The sequence below is a fragment of the Hyperoodon ampullatus genome (genome assembly GCF_949752795.1).
Source record: "Hyperoodon ampullatus genome assembly, chromosome: 17".
NCBI classification, from domain to species: domain Eukaryota; kingdom Metazoa; phylum Chordata; class Mammalia; order Artiodactyla; family Ziphiidae; genus Hyperoodon; species Hyperoodon ampullatus.
This window is the reverse complement of record NC_136930.1, coordinates 59,555,790-59,578,447: the sequence shown is the minus strand read 5'-3', so window position 1 is coordinate 59,578,447 and position 22,658 is coordinate 59,555,790. Positions and strand designations below refer to the sequence as shown.

General features: G+C 40.6%; 1 protein-coding gene across 2 annotated transcripts in view; it reads right to left on the bottom strand.

Moving 5' to 3' along the window:
* The window catches only part of DEPTOR (DEP domain containing MTOR interacting protein), a gene marked incomplete at its 5' end in the record, with an annotated part of 151,916 nt that overhangs the window by 42,975 nt on the left and 86,283 nt on the right, over window positions 1–22,658 (bottom strand). For both annotated transcript variants that reach the window (XM_079722703.1, XM_079722704.1), the window contains 3 exons: window positions 1,421–1,491; window positions 6,253–6,387; window positions 8,379–8,564. In XM_079722703.1, coding sequence (XP_079578829.1) covers window positions 1,421–1,491; window positions 6,253–6,387; window positions 8,379–8,564 — 392 coding nt within the window. The remainder of the gene's footprint in view (window positions 1–1,420; window positions 1,492–6,252; window positions 6,388–8,378; window positions 8,565–22,658) is intronic.

The window sequence follows — 22,658 nt, the reverse complement described above, 5'->3', positions numbered from 1 at the left end:
AAAGTTGTTTGAAACTGGTGGGTGACTTTCCTTATAGAATCATAATTAGAATTGCCAGTTACATTCTCTGGGTGGCTCCCAGACATGTCTCTAATACATACCCCAACTGAAATAGAGATGACAGCCATTCACAGTCAATTACTAGCAATGCTGGCATTGATATTTAAAACCAAAAAGAAATACAGCTAAAAAATACAATCCAATGTCTCTTGGATGCTGGAGACTGAGGAAAAGTAGGGAAGCAACTGAAGTTTTTGTGACCATTCTCAGAAAGACTTTTAGGGCAGGTTTTAGTGTCGATGAACTCTTATTAGTTTTTGCTTGTCTGAGGAGTTCTTTATTAGGTACTTCATTGGCTTTAGGGTTTGCTGCTATTATTAGTTCATTGTACCTGATTGCACTTCCAAATGTGCAGTTTACCTTTTCCCTGATACAGACATATTACCAGTGCTTTTTTCATATTGACTGGCTAGGACTGGACCCATCCTGTTTTAATTCCATAGTGCTCAGAACGTGAAGCAGTCCTCAACAAATGTTCGTAGCACAAATGAGTGTGGAAAGCTTTTTCCCCACCCTGAGGTATTAAAACAAAAATTAGAAGACTACAGGAAAGATGAGAAGTATTTTAAAGAAGACGTCAATGTACATGTGAGGAGACAAAGAGACAGAGGCAAGTCGACAGGAAGTGCGTGAGGTGATGTCAAGCAGAGAACATGGATTCTGTTTGAAGAAGACCAGTGGGGGACTTCCCTAGTGGTCCAGCGGTTAAGACACCATATTTCCACTGCAGGAGGCATGGGTCCGATCCCTGGTCAGGGAAGTTCCACAGGCCTCAGGGTGCGGCCAAAAAAAAAGAAAATAAAAGAATACCAGTGAGACCCTAGGAGTAGAAGGAAGGCTGAAGGACCTTCAAGAAAGGGCAGGTGGTCAGGAGGTGCTCACAGGTACGCAGTGCGCCCAAATCAGGTGCTTGTATAACTCAAGGCATGATAACATTGTCAAAAAAGTCATTCCTTATGGTAGAACAATCTATGCCATAGTTTTCTCTAAAGACTTCCCTCATGTCTTACATAAATTTTAGAATTAACTATAATGCAAAAGGGATTATTAGCATGATTTGTTCTACCATCTGCCTTTGAATCTGTCATTATATTAGAATAAGTACATAATGGAAATCTTTTTTTTAAGGACACATCAAAAGGAATTTTAAATGCTGTATTAATAATAAATTATGTCAAGTCCTAATGCATTTTAGTGCCTAAAGGTCAAGAAAGTCTACTATTATAATCATGCTCAAAACAAAAGGGAAATTGGGAGAAGCTTTTTAGTTCCGTCCCTAAGCTACATATGGACACACTGCCATGTTGACATGGCCCAGACAAACGAGCAGCACGGGAGAAAAACCAAATGATGAGCCTACCGTGAATGTCTTCCTTGCATACGGAGCCCCGGGAGTCAGGAGTTCCTCAGAAGTGACGGGTCTTTTCAACACTGTAAGACAGACGCAGTGTCAAGGTACAGACCCTCTGAGCCCTCTGTTATTTCATTCAGCAGATATTTACTGAATGCCTCATGTGTGACATCAGTGACCAAAAGTGGCAAAGACCCCTGCCTCCCAGTTTATATTCTAGCTGCACAGAGGCAGAAAATGTTAGCAAACATAAATAACCCTAAACTTAACTTACAGAGCTACAGAAAGCAGAGACGGGAGCAGGGGAAGGGGAAGCGCCAGGGGTGGGGTAAGGAGCGGCTTGACCTTTTTCTATAAAGGAAAAGACCACATTTTCTAGTTCCTGAATTTCTTTCTCTTAGACCTTGATGTGCATTCAACATGTCAAAATTAAGAGAAATCCTTAAAGATGTTAAAAAAAAAAGAAAAGAGAGAAATCCTGACTCTGGCCGTCTGATAACTGTTTCCACCCCATACAAACCCCTCCCCCATCATACCATACACGCCCCATTCACCAAAGCCGCACGGATTTCCTTATTAATACCCCAGATTGCGCGTACGCACTGCCTTTTGCCTTGAATCATAACACTGGGGAACTCTTCTGCATAATTAACATGTGCTAGGCGCTATGTTAGGCGCTTTAAATATTTTCTATTATTTAATCATCACAAGAACTAATGGGTTCATTTCATCCTTATCCCTATTCTATTCAGGAGGAAACAGAAGCTGAGAAAAGTTAAATAGCTTCCGTCCAAGGCCTCAGAGTCAACGGGAAGTAGAATTAAGATTTAAACTCGGGCTTCCCTGGTGGTGCAGTGGTTGAGAGTCCGCCTGCCGATTCAGGGGACACGGGTTCGTGCCCCCGTCTGGGAAGATCCCACATGCTGTGGAGTGGCTGGGCCCGTGAGCCATGGCCGCTGAGCCTGCGCGTCCGGGGGACTGTGCTCCGCAACGGGAGAGGCCACAACAGTGAGAGGCCCGCGTACCGCAAAAAAAAAAAAATTTAAATTCAAGCGTTTGGTGCCACTGCCCGTACTCAGAAGAAAGGGCACAGAAGCTTTAAAACGTCACTGTGTGTTGTGTTCCTAAGACAACTGTCTCCATCAGATCACTGCTGTGGTCTTCCAAGATGGCAAAGATTGCAGTCAATTCCTGACTTGTGACTGCCTAAACACCCATCAAAAATGAACTTCCCCCTCCATCCTGTGCTAAGAACTGGACAAGGGACTGCCATGGCCACCCAGAGCAGCCATTGGGTTGGGGGACAGGGACCATCCTATCCCAGTTATAGAGACATCATGAACTTGAGTCCACAAAGAAACTGAAAGGACCAGGGCTAGGAGCCTAACCTGGCAAAGTGCCAGCCTCCAATTCCCTTTGCTGGTGGCCTTCAGAGGTCAGATGCCAGTCCTAGAACAAGTGTGCAGCAGAAAATAAAAGGCAGCCTGGGGGTGAGGCCTGGAGGATCCACCAGGCAGCTGGGCCCTAATAAGCACCTTCTCAGTCAAAGGCCACGAAGTGCTTCTTGTTGAGATGACACGTGGCTGGGATTATAACTTTTGCTTTCAGAAAGCTCATAAAAGAGAACATGAATTTATGCTTCCTCCAAGGAGGGAGAAGGTTGAATATCAAGAACAGAAGCGCTCAGCAAACGGTCAGGAAGTAAGAGAAGGGGTCCATGGTTGAGGATTCTGACCTTTTTATTCCCTGTCACCCAACTGCCTCCAGGCCCCTACCCACACAATCCCCTCTGGGGTTTATGAATGTGGATGTAGGAATCACACTGTACTTGTGATATTTGACAATATCAACCATTTATTTTTATTATACTTTTTCTCTATTTTTATTGAGATGTAATTGACATATAACATTATATTAGTTTCAGGTTACAACATAACGGTGCATATATTATGAAATGATCAACTAGTCCAGTTGACATCATCACCTCACATAGCTACAAACTTTTCTTTTTCTTGAAATAAGAGCTTTTAAGATCTACTCTCTTAGCAACTTTCAAATATACAAGCCAGTATTATTAGCCATAGTCACCTTGCTGTACATTACATTCCCCAGGACTTACCTATAAACTGGAAATGTGTACCTTTTGACCCCTTTCACCCATCTGGTCCACCCAACCACCAACCCCCGCCCACCGACCAACCCCCCTCTGCCAATCACCAATTTGTTCTCTGTATATTTGAGTTTTTTGTTAGATTCCACATACAAGTGAGATCATATGACATTTGTCGTTCTTTGCCTGACTTATTTCATTTAGCACAATGCCCTCAAGGTTCATTCATTTTGTTGCAAATGGCAGGATTTCCTTCATTTTTATGGCTGAATAATACTCCATTGCGTATGTGTGTATATGTATGCGTGCGTGTATGTGTGTGTGTGTATGTGTATATATTTATATACATACAAAAAAAGTACCACATTTCCTTTATCCATTTATCCATTGATGGGCACTTAGGTTGTTTCCATGTCTTGGCTATTATAAATAATGCTGCAATAAACATGGAGGTACTGAGAGCTTTTCAAATTAGTGTTTTCATTTCCTTTCGATAAATACTCAGAAGTGAAATTGCTGGATCATATGGTAGTTCTACTTTTAATTCTTCTTTAAGGAACCTCCATACTGTTTCCCATAGTGGCTGCACCAATTTACATTCCCGCCAACAGTGCAAGAGGGTTCCCTTTTCTCCACACCCTCTCCAGCATTTGTTATATGTGTTCGTTTTGATGATAGCCATTCTGACAGGGATGAGGTGATATCTCATTGTGGTTTTGAATCACACTATATTGTAATATTTGGCAACAATACTGATCATTTAATACACTTTCTCTCTTATGTTAAAAAATGTAGAAACTTTGAAACCTAGGGAATTATTTCTAGCTTTCTCTTTTCATATCCTTGGGAACTTATTTACTCATCACAATGATACTGAGTATGTTACTTTCTGTAGCACTTTCTTTATCTGAATTAGGGCATTTATATACAGTGTTAAAAAATATATCCTGATGGATATCTAATGATTAATTTTAAATGCCTTACTGTGAAGCCTGCTTACCTGCTTGAGAGAAAAAAAATCACAGATGAGCTCCCTGCATCTTGGGAACCCTCTTAGAGTAAAAGAGAAGCTTGTCAGAATACAGGTAAGAGGTAGGACTTATGAACCACAATGAAGTCCTGACAGCTTTGGTCCTTAGAGACCCAAAAAAGGCAACCTGAACTTTCTTTTCTGCCTGCATATCAGTAATATTTTCCCTTTGAGTCAAGGGGGTAAGGAGAAAGAGGAAACAATGCAAACCTACCTCAGGGAAGATGAACATGTAATTTAAGCAATTAACACTTTGTTCATCTTCTACTCTGGTAAGCAATCAAAAACATGTAAAATGGCTTTAGCACAACTAACCCTTTCCTGAAATTGATTCTAACTTGGAGGTATCAGATTTCTACCAGGGCTTCAAACATGCTATTTCTAACAATATAGTTCTTCTCATTCTACCTTATCAGCAGTGCTCTATTAATTGAAAAACCTGGTAATATATGGGTGCTGGAAGATTTTCCAGCCAGAGACAGTGTGGAAGCAAGTTTCTTCATTCACTTGCAGGTTACAACTTTATTCTTAGAGCTAACCCTCCAGAAGACAGCAAAAAAAGAAGAAAAAAAAAGTTAGGTTAAGAAAAATACCTAGACAACAGCATTAGATGACTGTTTTCTCTTAAAGCCCTTTAACAACATCTATTTGTCCTTATTCTCATGGGTGCATTTTGTTTTTCCTCAAAGAGAGGATGTGCTCACTGAGGGATGGGGTCATGACCTCTCATCTTTGTATCCCCAACATCTGGTAATAAGGAAACAGCATGAACAAAGGAACAAAAGTGCCTTCCCTGAAGGTGAGGCACTGAACTGAGGGTGGACAGGGCACTAAACAAGTGGAGTGGAAGGTGTTTTCAAGGCCATGGTTGTCATGATGGACCACGCAAGCTAATCCTGGAAAGGAGGTGGGTAAGCACAGTGAGAAGGTGGTGGTATCGATGGGTTACAGGTTCCTGTGGGGCTTGAAGAACTGATTAGATCTAAGTACAAGTTCATTAACAATCTTTGTGCCTAGGTTTTTTTTTCTGGAATGTACAAGCCATGGAGGTTGATGAGTAGAGTTTGAAACCACAAGGCACCAAGAGTCCACCGCAGGGATGGCTAGGTTTGCAGAGATCCAAGCTTCTTCCTCATGGGTGCGGAGACCCAACAGTTCTTTGCATCAGTTGCAATCTGGGGCAGCGCTACCTCCCCTGCTGTTTGCTGCTCGAACCTTCCTTCAGGACTGTGTGTTTCCTCCCAGTGCTGGGACTGCTAACAGCAGACAACCCTCAGACAGCCAGCGTTCTCAACTGTCCTTGGAACTCTCTCTCCAAAGAGAGCCGCCTTTCCCCAGGTCACGCCCTCCTCCCAGGGGCAGCCAACATCCAATGGCTGATCAAGGTGAGGGTATAAAAACCTGGCCACCTCACCCCAAGTCGGGACAACTCTCAAAAGACCATCCCAACTCCAGAGCTCCACCTGGGGCGAGCGGCAGGCTTCACAGAGACTGCATCGCAGCCCAGTTCTCCCTCGGCCCAAACCCACGTCCTTCCCTTCCATCCAAGGGGTGCTGTCCCCCAAGAGCACAATGTAGCAAGATGCTCCCAGGCTAGTCTCCCTCTGCCTGAGAATCCGCTTCCCAGGGAGCCCCGCCTGCACACAGGCCCAAGTCCCCCACAGTCACGGTCAGAAATGGGGCCACTCGTCAGCCACTCACCAGACTTGGGGTTGCAGAGCACGGGGGGGCTGCTGCTGGGTGGGGGGCTGCCACTGAAGTAGCCGCTGCCGCCGCAGCTGCTCATGCTGCTCCTCCGCATGGCAGATACGATCTTGACCTCCTTGCTGGGGCTGACTGTGGGCCGGGAACACACAGAGTCACCAACGGTGATGGTCTTGGTTCTCCAGAGCATGCACGCAGGCTTTCCGCTGCCAGGTATAGTGAGGCAGGTCACGTGTGCCGGAATAAAGCACTCTGGCCTTGGCATCGGAAAAGCAAGGGTTTGAGTGGCACCTCTGCCCCTGACGAATAGCACAGCCTGGGGCCGTTCCCTTCGGTTTTCTAAACGTACAGTTTCCCCAACTGTAAAGTGGGAATAATGCCATCTCATGGGACTGGTGCAAGGAGTGGATTATATATCGAAAAGTACTCGGTTACATAAAATATTATTTTAAGAACTACCGAGTCCACGCTAAGCATCCCTGAAAGGATGTAAATTAAGTGCTGGCGGGACACTTAATGAATTAACAGTGATGATAAGTGCCTCCTGGTTGAAGATTAAATCTTTAATCACCCAGAGCCACAGAAAAAGGAGATTAAAACACAGAGCACAGCTTCACGCTTTGAAGGTGTATGTGAGGCAGCAGCTTCAGTGATATGCTCTCGTTCTCTCCACTGTGGACTTGGCTGGCTCTCAACGAGGAAAAGAGAGCAAGGCATACGATCCAATGAAAGAAACCGTGGAGGGTGCTCCGCTCAGTGCTGGCACATGGGAAGCACAAAATCAGTGCTGGCTTTTATGGTGACCATGGTTACTGTATCCTCCTCCTCCTCATCACTTGTTTATGTCTACAGGGCCCACTGAGAAACAGGCAAACCTTAGTGCCAGCGAAGACGTGAACGGTTCCTCTGCATCTGCAGGAGACTGCAGCCTGAGCGACACACAACTGGTGCACATCTAAGCACAGGCCTAGGCTCCTGACCCTTGGCTAGTGTTTACTTTCCTGGAGTGGCTCTTGGCTCCTTCTCTGCTCCATCCCAGCTGTGTCTGAGGAACCTGGGATGTAGAAGGTTGGGTAGGAGCCAGTATAATATAAGCACTGGGATGAGACAGAAGCGGTGCCAGACCCAGCCCTGTCCATCACTTTCTAGCTGTGTGACCTTGGGTAAGCCACTGAACTTCTCCATGCCTCAGTTTCTTCACCTGTAAAATGGAGATAAGAAAAGTCTTTCCTCGAAGAGTAATAGTGAGAATTAAACGAGAAAATGTATGCAACTAAGCTTGGATCTGTGCCAAGGGCACAGAAAGTTCTCAATACATCTAGTCGTAAGTGTTCTCACGGTCCGCTCCTATTCATAACCAAGACACATTTTCGTTTTGCTCTGGGTTTCGGGTGAAGCCCATAACTTCCAACCTTAGGCCAATCAGTTTCTCAAGTCAATGTCAAGTTTTCAGAGGAGTTGAAGATATCCTGTTAAGCACCTCACCCACTTACACAGAATGACACATCAAGTTAACCTTTTCCGGGTTAGTGGTTTTATTTTATATTATTTTATTTTTTGTTTAAATGGGGTTATCTTTGTGAACATCAGTCATCATTTCTGTCCAGGTTAATTGTCAATATGGGACAGTCTGACCTAACATATAATGTCCCAGGCTGCTGTGCTTTCTGAGCACCTGTGTCTACCTTTCATAGTTTTAATTTGTTCTGTGTGATGGATTGATAATCAGTTGCCTTTTAGTTGTATATGCCCTAAGAAGACTTTATTCATCCTTAAAATATATAGCTTCTCAATGCTGTGACTTAGAAAACTGGATAATTAATGATATGTAAGGATTGTTTGTAAATGAAAAGTAAATAAGGTAGGAGTGAGAGCTTGAGTAGTCTTCTCTAATTCAAATACATAGTGTTATAAAACAGACTTCTTAGCATGTATGTTGGCTGCGCAGGAACAATCTGGTTGTATGTGTGTATGGTTTCTTCTGGGGGGAGTAATAAATAAAATTTTGGTTATAAATAAATAAAAATTTGCTGGAGAAGAGAATTTCACAAAGGTGAATTACAACTATGCTATTTCTCAAAAGACAGATATATATGATCAAACAAACAAGGGAACTGACATACCTGACATAAAACTGGTAGATTTCCGATTGTCATGGCTCTGCTTCCTCAGGCAGAAGGGGCTGTCATGAGTTTCCTGGGAGGAGGGGGATTTTTCATTGAGCAGCTCCATCAGTCTTCGCCTCCGCCGGAAGTTCATTCTGAACTGGTAGAGAAGATTGCTGTCCACAAATGGGTGCTTGTTGGACACTGGGGAGAAGAAACAATAGATGAGGGCTGCCTGGTCACTAAGCACTGTAGCCAGGAGGCTCCAGCCAACAGGAGCAAAAGTCTTGAGAAAGGGTCTGGTTCTACAGATGTCCCAGGAGCCTGCAGTCCACACATGGTCCCAGATTCTTTCCACGTGTCATGCATTTTAAAACTTTGCTAACCAATTCCTCTGGGGGATCTCTGCCTGATGTCACCCCAATCTAAGCTATACTCCTCCTGGTATTGTCCTGGCTCCTACTTTACCTCCATCTGAGCACTTGTCACACACGCTCTCATTGTCCCTCAACTTCTCTGCCTTTCCCACTAAACTCTAGGCTCTTTGGGGCAGTGATCGTGGCTTCATTTAGTCATGTGTCCACTGGGCCCAGCACAGTGCTTGTCCCAGAGCAACACGGCCATTCATTTTTAAACATTTTATCTTGTGATAATGATAGACTCATGGAGAGTTGCAAAATAATATAGAGACCACATAGTATATGATTCCATTCATATGAAATATCCAGAACAAGGAAATCTATAGACACAGAGTAGACTGGGTGGTTGCCAGGGGCTGGAGGGGAGCTAGGGGGTTGGGGATGTTAACTAAAGTGTGAGATTCCTTTTTGAGGTGATAAAAATGGTCTAAAATTGACTGTGGTGATGATTGCATATACCTGTGAATATACTAAAAACCAATGAATGGTATGCTTTAATATGAGTGAATCATATGGTATGTGAACTATATCTCACCAAAGCTGCCGAAAAAATCAACAGCAACAAGAAATAGTAGAGAGTCCCCGTGTACTCTTCACCCAGATTCCCCCAATCATTTCATCTTACAGAAATAACTAAAGTACAATATCAGAAAAAAACATTGACATTAGTACAATCTATAGACCTTATTCAGATTTCACCAGTTTTTACGTGCACTCATTTGTGTGTGTGTGTGTGTGTGTGTGTATTTTTAGGCAATTTTATCACATGTATAGATCTCTGTAACCACCACCACACTCAAAGGACAGGACTGTTCCATCATGACAAAGGGACTCCCTCATGCTAACCCCTGATAGCCTCCCACTCCAAATCCTTAATGTCTGGCAACCACTAGTATGTTCTCCACCTCTGCAATGTTACCATTTAGAGAATTTTATAGAAATGGAATCAAACATCATGTAGCTGTTTAAGATTGACGCTAAATGAATGAATGGCTATCCAGATAAAGGCTGGTTACTTCCCAAGGAAAATCTACACTTTTGAGCACCTAATCATGCCAGGCCATCAACTCAAAATCAATAATAACAATAGCTAACCTTCATACAGCATTTTCTATGAATTCAGCATTATTTTAAATGCTTTATTTGTATTAATTACTTTAATTTTAACAACAGCCTGGGGTATAGTTACTGTTATTTTCTTCCTTATTTTTTGGTGAAGAAACTGAAGCCCAGAGATATGAGTAAGACCCAAAGAAGACACAGTAAATGGCAGAGGTAGAAATATAACTACAGTATCTGACTCCAGAGTTCAAGTTCCAAATTACTACTCTCAACTGCCTCTCTGAAAAACAATTCCTGCGCTTCTTTAGGTTCTCATAAAGAACTGAAATAATGTTACATAACACTGCTAATGTATGGCTACCAGGCTAAACTTACATCCAATTCTACATTACCATTTATACTTCGGGGATCTACTGTGGTCTATTCGCAACTTTATATTTTGAGTTCTAATCACGGAGTTGTGAAACAGGCAAGACACCAGGCTCCAAAAGCCATGTTCCTAGGTCATTTTGTCTCTGGAAAGTAACCAGGAGCCCTGCAAACTGGCCAGCGTCATGCTGAAGTCTCAACCCCCCAAAATTCAAAACAACTGAATAGACTTTACAAAAGAAAAAATCTAATTAGCACGTGAGAAGCTCAACCTCATTAGTTAATATGGAAATGCAAATTAAAATCACAATGAGATGCCACTTCACACCCACTAGAATCACTAAAATAAAGAGAATGACAGCATCAAATGTTGGTGAGGATATGGAGCAACTGGAACTCTCATTTTGCAGGCAGGAATATAAAATGGTAAAAACAGGCTGGAGAGTAGTCTGACAGATCTTATAAAGTTATATACATATCTACCCTATGTCCCCACAATTCTTAGGGACCCACCCACAACAAATGAAAACATATATCACCCAAAATGTTCATTGCAGCCTTATTCATAATAGCCAAAAACTGGGGACAACCTGTCCATCAACAGGAGAATGGATAAGTAAATTGTAGATACAATGAAACACTACTTGACAATAAAAAGGAATGAGCTGCTGACACATAAAACAACGTGGATTAATATCAAAAGCATTAAGTTGAGTGAGAAAAGCCAGACACAAAACACATACACTGAGTGACTTAATTTACATGAGGTTCAAGAATAGAGGAAATTCACATATAATGATAGAAATCAGAAAGGGGAAGGGGAGAGGATTGACTGGAAAGGAGTAGGAGGAAACTTTCTGGGGTGATGAAAATGTTCTATATCTTGTTTTTACATGAATATATACATTGTCAAAATGCACCAAACTAAACATTTAAGATATGTAGATTTCATTGTAAGTTAAGTATATGTATGCTAATAAAAAGGAAACAAACAACAACAACAACAACAAATCTTATAAATGGACTGGGAGACTAGGAACAACAGAGTCTTAACAGGGACTTCCCTGGTGGTCCAGTGGTAAAGAACCTGCCTTCCAATGCAGGGGGCACGGGTTCGATCCCTGGTCAGGGAACTAAGATCCCACATACCGCGGGCAACTAAGTCCGTGCACCACAGATACAGAGCCCACGTGCCCTGGAGCCCGTGGGCCACAACTAGAAAGAAGGCCATGCACCTCAATGAAGACTCCACATTCCTCAACTAAGACCCGACACAGACAAAAAAAAATAAATTAAAAACAAAAACAAAAACAAAAAATAGAGCTTAACACTGTAAACCCACATTGCCAATATAAGATGCTACATAATGTTAATGCCCAAATAATCATTTGGCTATTAACCACTGGGCATATGGTCAGTCTCAGAAAGGAGTGGTCCTATTATAGTATAATTCACCCGCTTAATGTGCATAGTTGTCTATATATTCTAGTCTATAATATATTCACAGAGTTGTGCATCCCATCATCACAATCAATTTTAAAACATTTCCATCACCCCCAAAAGAAACCCAACACTCCTTAGCTATCACTTCCAATCTGCCCATAACCCCTAGGCAACCCCTAGGTAAGCACTAATCAACTTTCTGTCTCTGTAGATTTGTCTGTGTTGGGCATTTCATATAAATAGAGTCATATAAGACATGGTCCATTGTGACTTGCTTCTTTCACTTGGCATAACGTTTACAAGGTTTATCCATGTAATGCCATGTATCGGTATTTCACTACTTTTTACTGCCAAATGATATTCCATTGTATGGACACACTATATTTTGTTTATCCATGCATCAGCTGATGGACACTTGAGTTGTTTTCACTTCCTGGTTATAATGAATCATGTTATTAACATTCATATACAAATTTTTGTGTGGACATATGTATTCATTTCTCTTAGGTTTTCAACTAGGAGTAGAATGGCAGGATCATATGGTAACCCTATACTGAATGCCAGATTCTTCTCCAAAGAGGATGCCCCATTTTACATTCCCACCAACAGAGGAGGGGGTCCTAATTGTTCCACATCCTTAGCAACCCTTGTTATTCTCTATCTCTTTTATTACACTTGTCCTAATGGCTGTGTAGTGGTATCTTATTGTGATTTTGACTTGCATTTCCATGATGGCTAATAACGTTGAACATGTTTTTATGTGCTTATTGTCTATGTGCCTATGTTCTTTGGAGAACTGTCTATCCAAATCCTTTGTCTATTTTTTAATTGGATTGTCTTTAAAAAAAAAGAGATTTATTTTTTAAAGCAGTTTTAGGTTCACGGCAAAACTGAGCAGAAAGTGCAGAGTTCTCATGTACTCTCTGCCCCCCGACACACAACTTGGCTCTACCATCAATTATCAAGAAAGGAACAGATGTTACAACTGATGAATGTACACTGATACATCATTATTATCCAAAGTCCATAGTTTACATTAGGGTTCACCTTGATGTTGAACATTCCACAGATTTTGTTCAATGTATCTACCATTATATTGGGTTGGCCAAAAAAGGTCACTCAGGTTTTTTCTGTGAGACGTTATGGTATATAGTATTATACAGACTATTTTTGCTGTTCAAAAAATCCTCTGTGTTCTACCTATTCATCTCTCCTTCCCCCCAACACATGGCAACCACTGATCTCTTTACTGTCTCCGTAGCTTTGTCTTTTCCAGAAGGTCATATAGTTGTAGGCTTTTAATATTGGCTTCTTTCTCTTAGTGATATGCATTTAAGGTTCCCCTAAGTCTTTACATGGCTGGATAGTTCTTTTTGTACTGAATAATATTCCATTGTCTGGATGTATAACAGTTTATCCATTCACCTACTGAAGGACACATTGGTTGCTTCTAAGTTATGACAATCATGAATAAAGCTGCTATAAACATCCATGTGCAGGTTTTTGTGTGGACATAAGTTTTCAACTCCTTTGGGTAGATACCAAGGAACATGATTGCTGGATCATATGGTAAGAGTATGCTTACCATACTGCCAAAATCCCTTGCAAAGTGACTGTACCATTTTCTATTCCCACCAGCAATGAATGAGAGTTCCTGTTGCTCCACAACCTTGCCTGCATTTGGCATTGTCAGTGTTTTGGATTTTGGCCATTCTAATAGGTGTGTAATGGTATCTTGTTGTTTCAGTTTGGAATTCCCTAATCACATAGGATGTTGAGCACTTTTTCATATGTTTATTTGCCATCTGTATATTTTCTGTCAGAAGGTGTCTGCTCAGGTCCTTGGTCCGTTTTTAAAACCAGGTTGTTTTATTATTGTTGATTTTTAAGAGTTCTTTGTATATTTTGGGCTAACGGTGTTTTTCAGATATGCCTTTTGCAAATATTTTCAAGTCTGAGGCTTGTCTCCTCATTTTCTTCATGGGTTGTCTTTTTATTATTAAGCTGTAATTGTTCTTTATGTATTCTAGATATAAGCCCTTTATCAGGTATATTATTCACAAATATTTTATCACATTCTGTAAGCTGTCTTTTCATTTTCTTGATGGTATCCTCTAAAATACAAAAATTTGGGGGGACTTCCCTGGTGGTCCAGTGGTGACTTCCCTGCTGGTCCAGTGGTTAAGACTCCACGTTCCCAATGCGGGGGGCCTGGGTTCAATCCCTGGTTAGGGAACTGGATCCCACATGCCACAACTAAGAGCCTGCATGCCCCAACCTAAAGATCCTGCATGGCACAACGAAGATCCCGCATGCCGCAACTAAGATCTGGCACAGCCAAATAAATAAATAAATAAACATTAAAATAGAAAAGATTTTCATTCTGATGATGTTCAGTTTGTTTTTTACTTTGTTGCTTGTCATGTTACTTTTTTGTTAGTTTTGGTCTCATGTCTAAGAAACTATAATGTCTTTTAAAGGAACAATTTTAAAAACAGTACCTCACATAAACATGAAGAATAGTGGGCTCTGAATGAATTGACAAACCTTCATAAATATATGTCCATGCATGGATGCCTTATCCATGTTATTTATTTAGGGCTGAAATGAGGAAGATGAAATGAAAATTGGGATGGAAGAATTTATTAGCACCTTTAAATCTATTTCCAATTTGTAAAATACCTTACATTTCTAATCAAAAAAGTTTTGCACGTCCACATTTAAAAACTGAAAAATATAGAAAGTTTTCATGCCTTTAAAAAAAACAGAATTATCTATCTATGTATCTATGTTGAGCAAAAACAAGGCTGGCAAATACCAAATTTGATGGAGAGGAATATTCTCCACCTTTTGTTCAGTACTTAAATACTGACTCATTGTTATTCATTTATACTGTGAATACCTAGAGGCCAATCATCTGCTCTAAGAGCTAGAAATACTAAGAGAAATTATATAACAAAATCTTACCCTCAATAAGCTTATAGTCTGGGACTTCCCTGGCAGTCCAGTGGTTAAGACTGTGTACTTCCACTACAAGGGGCGTGGGTTTGATCCCTGGTCGGGGAACTAAGATCCTGCAGGCCGCATCGCAGCCAATAATAATAATAATAATAATAATAATAATAATAATAATAATAATAACAATAAAAATAAAATAAAACCGCTTCATTAAAAAAAAGCTTATAGTCTAGCAAAGGCAATAAAACATGCTCACATATAACAAAAGTACAAGATGGAAATTTCAACAATCTTAAGGAAATTATATATAAAGTGCTAAGGAAATTCAAAGGAGAGATTATTTTCAGCCTGGGGGTGAAACAAGATTCATTAAAAATTGACATTATCTAAAAAATACACACATATATGAAGCTTATTTGGGAACATGGAAGAAAAACCCAAATCAACAATCAAATCCAAAAAGTTAGAATATACATGTTCAACATAGCTTAACAACAAAGACCCTTAGGTAGAAAGGATGGCTCAGCGTTCTCTTTCTCTCTTACTTTTTTCACCTTCACTTGAAGAAAGTGAGGAAATATGCCCAGTTACCTAGTGGCAGAGGCAGCATTAGCACCATGCTGACACCAAGTCCAAAGATTCTTCCATTACTCTGTGACATATCTCAGGTGGTCAAATGTTGAGTTTTATGTTGACTTCTGTGGTGGGTGGGCTGTCATCTCAGCCCACCAGGGTTTAATAAAAGCCTGAGTATCTACTGATTGCCATCTCTAACCTACTCTGCTGAAGTCTGTTATAATTACGCTAGTAGCTCACTTACTATATGCCACTGTACTAACTTTACAAATATTATACAATACCATCCTCACGCTCACTCTGTAAGTGATTTACAGTGCAAGAATTGAGACTGAAGTTACTTCAGTAACTTCCCCAAGGCCACACAACTTTGGCTTCTGATCCAAAAGCAACATGCTTACTTAGAAACACAGGCCACAAGAGATTGGAAAAGACTCTAAAGTTCTAGTAAAATGTTACCTTATCCAACACTCAACTTCCATGTTCGTCACAGAGTACATTTTTATTTTCTTTCTGTCACCCATACACCTAGCGATCAGCAGTCTTTTTGTGACACTTACCACACTGTAGTGTGATATGGGTTTATTTGCTTGGGGGAGCACATCTCTTTCCCCAACTAAGTCACTCTGCTTGAGAGCCCGGGCTGTGTCTTAAGCATTGTGGCATCCTCAAACCCTAGACTACTACATGTTTGGGTCAGGGTAGGTGCTCTGTAAATGGCTAGAAGTGAATTGTCCATGGTGGGTAGACAAAGGGATACGGAGCACATCCAGAATACAGCTAACTCTGAACTATCTAGCCGCTAGTTATGTAGCAACCAGTCAATCTGTGGGCTCATGGTATGTCATGAAGAGTGTGCTGGGCCATGGGGAAATTGCAACATTAAGGACAATGCATTTAGTTTTTCCTAAAAATAAGTATATTCCATTTAAAGGCTTTCATTTATTCTAAAATTATATCATCACAACTTCTTTGTTGTTCATTCACCCGCCCATTTATTCAACTAACGTTTATTGAGTCAGGATGACTGTATGCCAGGTACTTTTCTTGCCCAGTGTTTTATGAAATTATGGTAAAAACAGAAGTTCTTTTTTCTAAGTATTCATTCTTGGCAAAAAAATTTTTTTGGACTGTGAAATTCAAAAATTCTATAAACCACTAGGAAAATAATCTAATACAATGTACTAAGGATCACATTAACCCTTTTATCAATAATGTTTACTGGTTCAACAGCCTCCTTGGGTATTTTACAAACAGAATCACATCCCTTCTAGGTCAACACCAGCAAATGCAATCTAGGGTTGCGACTGTATATATCATCCACATTTGCTAATGAATAACTCTTCTGGTTACATGGATATCAGAGTCTCAGTAATGTGGGTCCCTATCAAGGGAGTACACCCTGGCAAAATTTAACTTAATGATTCATATAGGTGTTTCACAATCTTTAAATGGTGATAAACTATTCACTTCAGCTAAATGAATGATGTTGGCCACAAAGACAAACACATCTAATTCAGTGAAAATTCTGCATGTTCTCAGTAAATAATACATTCTTGCATTCAGGAGATGCTAAATGCATCTTGAACCAAAAGATAAGCCAATTACACTTTGATATGATATCCACAAATACTAGCTCTTTCAATAGTCAAATTTTTACATAAATTTAGTACATCACTACATTCAGTAATACTATAATATGGGACTTCCCTGGTGGTGCAGTGGTTAAGAATCCACCTGCCAATGTAGGGGACATGGGTTCGATCCCTGGTCCAGGAAGATCCCACATGCCGCAGAGGAACTAAGCCCGTGCACCACAACTACTGAGCCTGAGCTCTAGAGCCTGTGAGTCACAACTACTGAAGGCGGTGCCCCCTAGAGCCCGTGCTCTGCAACAAGAGAAGCCACTGCAATGAGAAGCCCGTGCAGCAACGAAGACCCAATGCAGCCAAAATAAATAAATAAATAAAATATAAATAAATTTTTTAAAATGCTATAATACAGGGCTTCCCTGGTGGCTCAGTGGTTGAGAGTCCGCCTGCCGATGCAGGGGACGCGGGTTCGTGCCCCAGTCCGGGAGAATCCCACATGCCTCGGAGTGGCTGGGCCCGTGAGCCATGGCCGCTGAGCCTGCGCGTCCGGAGCCTGTGCCCCACAACGGGAGAGGCCACAACAGTGAGAGGCCCGCGTACCACAAAAAAAAAAAAAAAAAAAAAAAGCTATAATACAATTTTATAGATAAGTTATTTATTTCTGGCAACCTGTTCTGAGTTTAGGGTGATTTTTTAAATCCTCAAGGTGACTTTGGCAACAGTATCTTAAATTATAACCTGAAAATACACGGTACTGTATATACCCTTATTAACACCTATTGTTTTGTCTTTGTACAGTGAATTACACAAAACATTGGCTTTGGTATAAATAAATTCAGAAAAGCATTGTGAATCTAAACGAATTCCATAACAGATAAAAGTACTTTAAAAATATTTTTAATTGAAGTGGAAATTTGACTACTAAGTTAACCTCCTCAGGCTTTGACTACTGAGTCAGAGATTAATTCACCCCCATTCCCCACCTCCCCAGCACGGTACCACCTCTATCTTAAAGGGTAAACATACCATCTAAGATAAGATACAGGGACTAAGTTTAAATAGGCTTTAATCATCACATTCTCTTTCCAGTAGTGTACATGACCTTAAACATGACCAAATCAGGGAAAACCAGGACTGGATGAGATAGTAGACTATCCATGTAAAGCGTAATGTCAAGCAGATTGTAAGAAGTCAATAAATTGCACTTTTGGGGCTTCCCTGGTGGTGCAGTGGTTAAGAATCCACCTGCCAGTGCAGGGGACACAGGTTCGAACCCTGGCCCGGGAAGATTCCACAAACTGCGGAGCAACTAAGCTCCTGCACCACAACTACTGAGCCTGCACTCTAGAGCCTGCAAGCCACAACTACTGAGCCCGCATGCCACAACTACTAAAGCCTGCGCTCTAGAGCCCGTGAGCCACAACTACTGAGCCTGTGTGCCACAACTACTGAAGCCCGCACGTCTAGAGCCCATGCTCCACAACAAGAGAAGCCCGCGCACTGCAATGAAGAGTAGCCCCCGCTCACCGCAGCTAGAGAAAGCCCGCACGCAGCAACGAAGACCCAACATGGCCATAAATAAATAAATAAATAAATAAACAAACAAATAAATGAATGAATGAATGAATATACATGAAAAATAAATAAACAAGAACATTCAATTTAAAAAATTGTACTTTTGTTATTTTACAACCAATGTTGTTGTCTTTACTGTGACCATCATTTGCTGATAATATACTGCCATGTGACTTATGGGAATTCAATTTTGTGAGACACTACATTTAATGCCCCACTTCAATTTTCAAGGACTTATTTGGGTGTTAGGGCCTCGGGAGCAGCCACATGAAGGTCTCCATGTGTTCATCCTCCAGCTGTGTGTCTGGCACAGATGGAGTCAAATTCTCTCTCAGAAGAGAGAAGTGACAATTGCATGTGTTACTTGCATTGTTTTCAATGAGTTATTTGGCTTTTAAAAGGATTCTTTATTTTTTACCCTCTCATTAAAAGTTTAATAACATGAACAGAGTTTCATACATTTGCTTCGTTTGTGAGTGTAGCCCTAGGTATAACAAAGATAATGGTAGCTACAAAAGCTAAGAGTGCAGGTAGACAGCCATATTATAGCATCAATCAATCACACGTGACATCATTCATTTATTCAACCAAGTACCTAGTAAGTGTCATGCAGGATCCCAGCTATCTATCCTAGCATGCTGATTGGAATATGACACCTTCGACTGCTCATCCTTTCAAGCTCATCAATACCAAAGTCTTCTAAAAGAGACATTGTTTCATACAAGAAGTAAGCAGTTAAGTTGGGATTTTTCTGAAAACTCTCTTAATGCTAAATAACTTTTAGAAAACAGTATCATGTAATGAAAAGCAAAGGTTCTAGAGTCAGAAAAGCTCGGTTTTGCTCCCAGTTCTACCACCTTTATGAGCTGAATGATTAGGGCAACTTATTAAATTTAAGCCTCAAAATTTTTGCATAGTTTTGCTGTGAAGAAGAAATGGGATAATTTACATAAGAGATTTGAAATGGTATCTGACATATAGTGTTTTAAGTGTTCTTCTTCTCAGATTCCTAAAGATTGACTTTAGCTTTTGGTCACTTATGTTCTTGCACAGAACCCATTTCTTCTGTCTTTTCTGCCCTTCTTTTAAGAACACTTTGCCCAGCTCCCACGAGCAGTTCTGTCATCTCTCACTTGAGAAACATATGAAATCTTAACCAGATGTCCAGTTCAAGTTTGGCAAGTATCCCACTGGAAAATAATTAAATCTCAGAAGTCAAAGAAAAGCGAGAAATAAAGGAGTGAGTTAAGACACAGGAAGTTTTAAGAATTAGTTTAAGAAAGCCAAAGATTTCTTTTGTTTAGCCATAAGTTACATATGTAGAGTCTCAAGAAATAAAAATGGCTAAAGGGCATATAGTTTATATTCCAGAGAGAGAGATGCACTGATTCTTTCTACATTTTAACATGACACTCTCCAAATGAAATGCAAAAATCATTTGCTACATAAGCAAGTTGCTCTTTATTAAACACAGAAAAAATACCCTAAGAGCTAAGGGGAAAAAAATTAAAGAGAAGGAAAGAAAAATCAAGGAGAACAGTGACTGGTGTCTCTAAATCTTGAGGTCATTCCAATTCTTCATTTCTTAGATCCCAGTGCTATACAGGACCTATATATTAGAGTAAATGTTGTGACATATATAATTTAAAAATTTTCATTCTTTGCTCCTTGAGAATATATATATTTTTTAAGATGGGCACATCACCATTGTTTGCAGCTACACAAATTTGGAACCAAAATTGATGTCTAGCAATAGAGGAATAGTTGACTGAATTGCTCCTGGAGAAGATTAATCTCTAAGCAGGAGGAAGTAAGGAGAGACAATGTTCAACTCAGTATCTACTGTTCTAGTCATGCTTTTATCACAGCTGTAACTGAAAACTGACAACTTCTCACTCATCTAATTTATAATTTCTGGGACTTTCCAAGCATTCTCTTTTTATTGGTGGAATTCTCTAGGGGCTTGGCTTGGCTTAGTATTAAGTGAGACATAAAACAAGAGGAAAAGCAGAAATAGCCAGAAAGCTGAAGCAATGTAAATACAAGACAATCTTATTGCTTAGGGAAATGGGGGCTTTAGAAGCACTAAACTCCCCATGTTGATATTTGGTAAAAGAAAACAGATTCCTATTCACTGTATGCCTTCACTTTTTAAAAAATAATTTATGTATTTAGTTTTGGCTGCGTTGGGTCTTCGTTGCTGCACACGGGCTTTCTCTAGTTGTGGCGAGCGGGGGCTACTCTTTGTTGCGGTGCGCGGGCTTCTCATTGCGGTGGCTTCTCTTGTTGTGGAGCACAGGCTCTAGGCGCTTCAGCAGTTGAGACATGCAGGCTCAGTAGTTGTGGCTCACGGGCTCTAGAGTGCAGGCTCAGTAGTTGTGGCACACGGGCTTAGTTGCTCCGTGGCATGTGGGATCTTCCCGGACCAGGGCTCGAACCCATGTCCCCTACATTGGCAGGCAAATTCCTAACTACTGCGCCACCAGGGAAGTCTGCCTTCACTTTTCAGAAAGCATGAGGGGAACGTCATGGAGTCTACCAAAATAATAAAGTGACATAGTTCAGATATATTCTTTTGGTGGATGATGTGGCTACATTTTTTTTCTTATAAATTATTAGGATGAGTTAGCAAAGAAAGGAATTTTTAAAAGCTGATTATCTGAAAGAAGGAGAATTGGCTTCTATTCCATTCACACATATGTTCTAAGGATGAATATAAAAACTTATCATCTTAAGCCCTGTAAGTTCCACTGAATATAAGACATTTCAGGCTACTTATCTAGCTGGAGAGAGGAAGATCACATACCTTCATCCATCCTTGAAATGTTTGCTGGCAGATGACATAACACAACAGACAGCATGAAATAAGTAACTGAATCCAGCAGTGTGATAAGAAAGTAAGAAGGTGGCGGTGAGGAAGGGGGAGGGGGAAAGAATATGTGTACATCAACTGTCCCCTGAATAGTACTTCATCAGAACTTTTAAAAACTTTTAGAATTTAGAAGAGTCAAAAGAGGGGTTAGACAGGGGAATAAGGATAATGACTATTATAATGGGGAAGAAAAAAGACCAGCAAAGTATGAGGCTGAGGGGGCTGTGACTAGTCCTGCAAGTTGGTGTCAAAGCTAAAAGGTCTTCAAGGTCACCTTCCAGGCAGAAGACCCTCCCTGGCTGTGATTAACATCGTTATCATCAGAACACCGCATAGCAGCAAAGGTGGGCACGGCTCACCACGTCACCCAGTGTGCGATGGTGGGTGAAGGATCTTTCTGGGCCATCAAGGATGTCACCCCATCCTACCACTGGCTCCATTTCCTCTTGTTTTCTTTTTTATATCCTACTGATCCCTATAGCTCCTCCTGAAAGGACATTAGCACCTACAGACATTGCTTAAGAGGACTGACAAACTTTAAGGATTAAGAGGTGGCAGACCTAGTCCTCAGACATTTGCGTTAATAAAAGGCAAATAAATTCTGCCTATGAAACTGCTGCACCTTCCCTGCCAACAAAAGCTTTCAGTTGTTTCACACGTCCAGGTATGGATTTGCACTCTTTTGCCTCCCTGCTCCTGCTAGATCACAGTCCTACAGAGTCCAAGCATTTTATGTCACTTAGTATGCTGCATATTTAAAAAATTGTCAAAACTAAAAATATAAATATTATGCTTTTTAAATCATGTGTCTATTGGAAAATATGAATTGAGCATTAATTACAACAGAAGATGAAAACTATTTTTTCAAGAAAATCTAAACTGTACTTAAAGCCATAACTACCCATATCAAACCATCCTAAAGCGATGCAGGAGTTGAAAGAGCTCTGTTTTCCAAAGCAGCACAAGTCCTTGATTCGAGAAGGTTAGGCAATTATGTTTAAGTGCCTATGCCACACAAGGACAGTTAGGTGCCTGGGATACAAAACTCTTCAAAAGGCGATACCAACAGTCAGTCAGAGAACTAAAATAATTACTTCCTGAGTACTGACAATATTAAGAAGAGGATATGAAAGCAGGAAATTGATTTTAGGGCATAAAGTTCTATGAATTGAAATTACTAAAACAAAACACTTCATATACACAAAGTTAGAACCCAATTACACTTATTTAATTGGCTGAAGGGAGGAAAGGAGATGGAAAAGAGGAAAAAGGATCCAAGTAACTTCAGTAAGATTGCAGAAAAGACGAAAATCAAAACATGACATTGTGATTGTACGGGTTTCTGCTGCTTCTGTGTCTTACTGCTAGAAAAGTAAAGGTAATAAACAGATGGAAGGTCAAATTATATTTTATTCTTTTCTATGCATCTTTA